Genomic DNA, 2,456 nt, shown 5'->3' with positions numbered 1-2,456 from the left:
CAATCCAATTAATGTAAAAATCGGTTTATTGGATCGGTTATCCATTAAACCAAATAAAACATTTAAAGAGTAATCACTAAAGAACAAAGTTATTGGTACACAATGTCAAACACTAACCATTAAAATGAAAAAATAAAACTGAATAATAGACCAAGTTAAAAACAAGTCGCACCATACTTTATTTAAACATTCAAATATAAGCAAACATCCAAATTCAATTGTAGGCAAACAAAATTATTCAGAATGAGCAAATACATACTGCTCCACATCTTAAAAGAAATCAAACAAAAAAAAGGCTAAAAAAGTAAAATTATTAAAACACTTAATAGCAGCTCGATCCTTGCTCCATCTTTCACTCCATCTCATGTCTACTCCATCTCAAATAGCATCGATTCCCTCATTTTCGAGCTCTAGGATTACATTATAGAAAGACATCAGCTTTCATTAATCAAAATTTTAATATCCACATAGACTATATATAACTATATAAGAGTTACAATATAGCCTAATAAATTCAGTAAAAATTTGCAATGTCTAAAAAAAAGTTACCTTCTTCAATTCTTTGCATCTCATCCCAATTTTCTACAAGTTCTATTGCCATTGCATTATCGCGAAACCAATCTTGTGTGCAAATTAAGCTCTCAACCATATGTGGAGTTAGAGAACTTCTAAATGCATCTAACACTCTTCCACTTGTGCTAAAAACTGACTCAGAAGCAACAGTGGATATCGGAATTTCCATAACATCTCTTGCAACGAGAGAAAGAATACGAAACCTGGGACTATTTACCTTCCACCAATTCAGAACTTCAAACCCTTCTGAATCATCTTCAACCTCCTCATTTAAATATCGATCCAACTCGGACTTCAAGTCTTGCATTCCATTTTTAGACTTTCGACGTTTCATTTCCATTCTAATCTGTGAGTTAACAAAACTAACTATGTAATACAGAGTAATATTTAACAATAGATACTATATAACAAAAAAATTCTAGTAATTATTGCCTTCTGTTTAAGATGAGTTGATGGCTCCATGACAGCGGATTTGGAATGCTTATTTGATGATGATGATCTATCATAACAGTCAGACATGGTAGATTGATCTGGTGAGGAATGAATCCTTACATAATCTTCATATAGTTCCACCAAAGCAGCTTTAATCATGGCACACATAACTTTCATTTCAGTGTTTCCATACACATCACCCAATAACACTTCCACATACTCAAACTTATTTCTTGGATCAAGCACAGACGCAACAATTGTTGCCATATTACAGTTTTCCAAGCCACCGTAATACTTCTTAAATTTAGCTTTCATGAGGTGTTCCATTGCAACAAGATTTTTATCATTATCATAAAGACAGTTGTTTAAAGTTGCATCAATAGAGGTAATATCATCTAGGAAATCATTTGCAGTTACGTGCAATGTCCCGAAAACTTTTAATGTGAGCTCATAAAAGTGTTCCAAGAACTTAGCCAATCTCCTCACATTCGCCCAATCCGAATACATTGGAACCCCGGCCTTCTCAAGATCCTCTCTATAATGCCTCTCCTCAATATCATATCTTCCAAATGCACGTTCATATTTTTGAGCTGTTTCCAACATTAAATAAGTTGAGTTCCAACGAGTAGGCACATCTAGAATCAAACTTTTAGTGCTGTTGCATTTCTCAATTTCAGCAAACTCTTTGAATTTCCTCAATCTTTGTGGAGACTGACGAATATACTTGACAGCAGCCCTTACACAGTCAACAGACTTGCCAATATGACTTAAACCGTCTTGTACGATAAGATTAATAACATGAGCCGTACATCGAACGTGTAACCATTTTCCTTCCAAAACAGACTTTTCCCAATTTGCAAACTTACCTTTCAAATATGCAACAGCCACATCATTAGCACTAGCATTATCTACTGTGATGGTAAAAACATTGGACTCAATCCCTCATTTAACCAAACACATTTCAACAGCCTTTCCAATATCCACACCTCGATGACTAGAAATAGGGCAAAAGTTCAAGACTTTTTTCCTTAAAACCCACTCATTATCAACATAATGTGCAGTGAGACACATGTAGTTGACTCTTTGAAGTGAAGTCCATGTGTCAGTAGTTAAACAGATCCTACCGACATTACCTTTGAGAAGAGCAGCAACTTTTTTCTTTTCCACAGAAAACAAGTTCAGACAATCCCTAGCCATTGTGATTCTTGAAGGAATATGAAACAATGGTTATGTAGCATTCATGAAATGCTTAAAACCCTTTCCTTCACCGAACTTGAATGGAAGCTCGTCCACAATTAACATGTATGTTAACGCCCTCCTAATTGAGTTTTGATCAAATTTCCAAGCAACTAGCTTAGTATCATCACCGTCTCCACTTTGAACTGACAAATGTGTTTGCCCATCAACCTTTTGTCTAAGAAACTTTTGACAAACTTTCAGATGATTACGCA

At 34.9% G+C, this 2,456-nt stretch overlaps 1 protein-coding gene across 1 annotated transcript; it reads right to left on the bottom strand.

Moving 5' to 3' along the window:
* Positions 1-234: 234 nt before the first annotated feature.
* Positions 235-2,202, bottom strand: LOC139842504 (zinc finger BED domain-containing protein RICESLEEPER 2-like). Its single transcript, XM_071832636.1, has 4 exons — positions 1,962-2,202; positions 1,006-1,916; positions 550-919; positions 235-269 (listed from the first exon to the last, which is right to left on the bottom strand). Exons 1-4 carry the CDS (start codon positions 2,200-2,202, stop codon positions 235-237), a joined length of 1,557 nt encoding a protein of 518 aa, XP_071688737.1.
* Between the last annotated feature and the right edge of the window lie 254 nt (positions 2,203-2,456).

This window comes from Rutidosis leptorrhynchoides, chromosome 4 (genome assembly GCF_046630445.1).
Source record: "Rutidosis leptorrhynchoides isolate AG116_Rl617_1_P2 chromosome 4, CSIRO_AGI_Rlap_v1, whole genome shotgun sequence".
Classification (NCBI taxonomy): domain Eukaryota; kingdom Viridiplantae; phylum Streptophyta; class Magnoliopsida; order Asterales; family Asteraceae; genus Rutidosis; species Rutidosis leptorrhynchoides.
The sequence above is the reverse complement of the archived record's forward strand: the minus strand, read 5'-3'. Positions and strand labels throughout refer to the sequence as shown.

Bases quoted from the DNA above. Each gene is read 5' to 3' on its own strand.
- LOC139842504 (XM_071832636.1), bottom strand. From the start codon at position 2,202: ATGGCTAGGGATTGTCTGAACTTGTTTTCTGTGGAAAAGAAAAAAGTT. The intron at 1,917-1,961 runs GTTTGGTTAAAT...TTACCATCACAG, and splicing joins TGGAAAGGCTGTTGAAATGT to TAGATAATGCTAGTGCTAAT. The intron at 270-549 runs GTAACTTTTTTT...ATTTCTTTTAAG, and splicing joins GATGCAAAGAATTGAAGAAG to ATGTGGAGCAGTATGTATTT.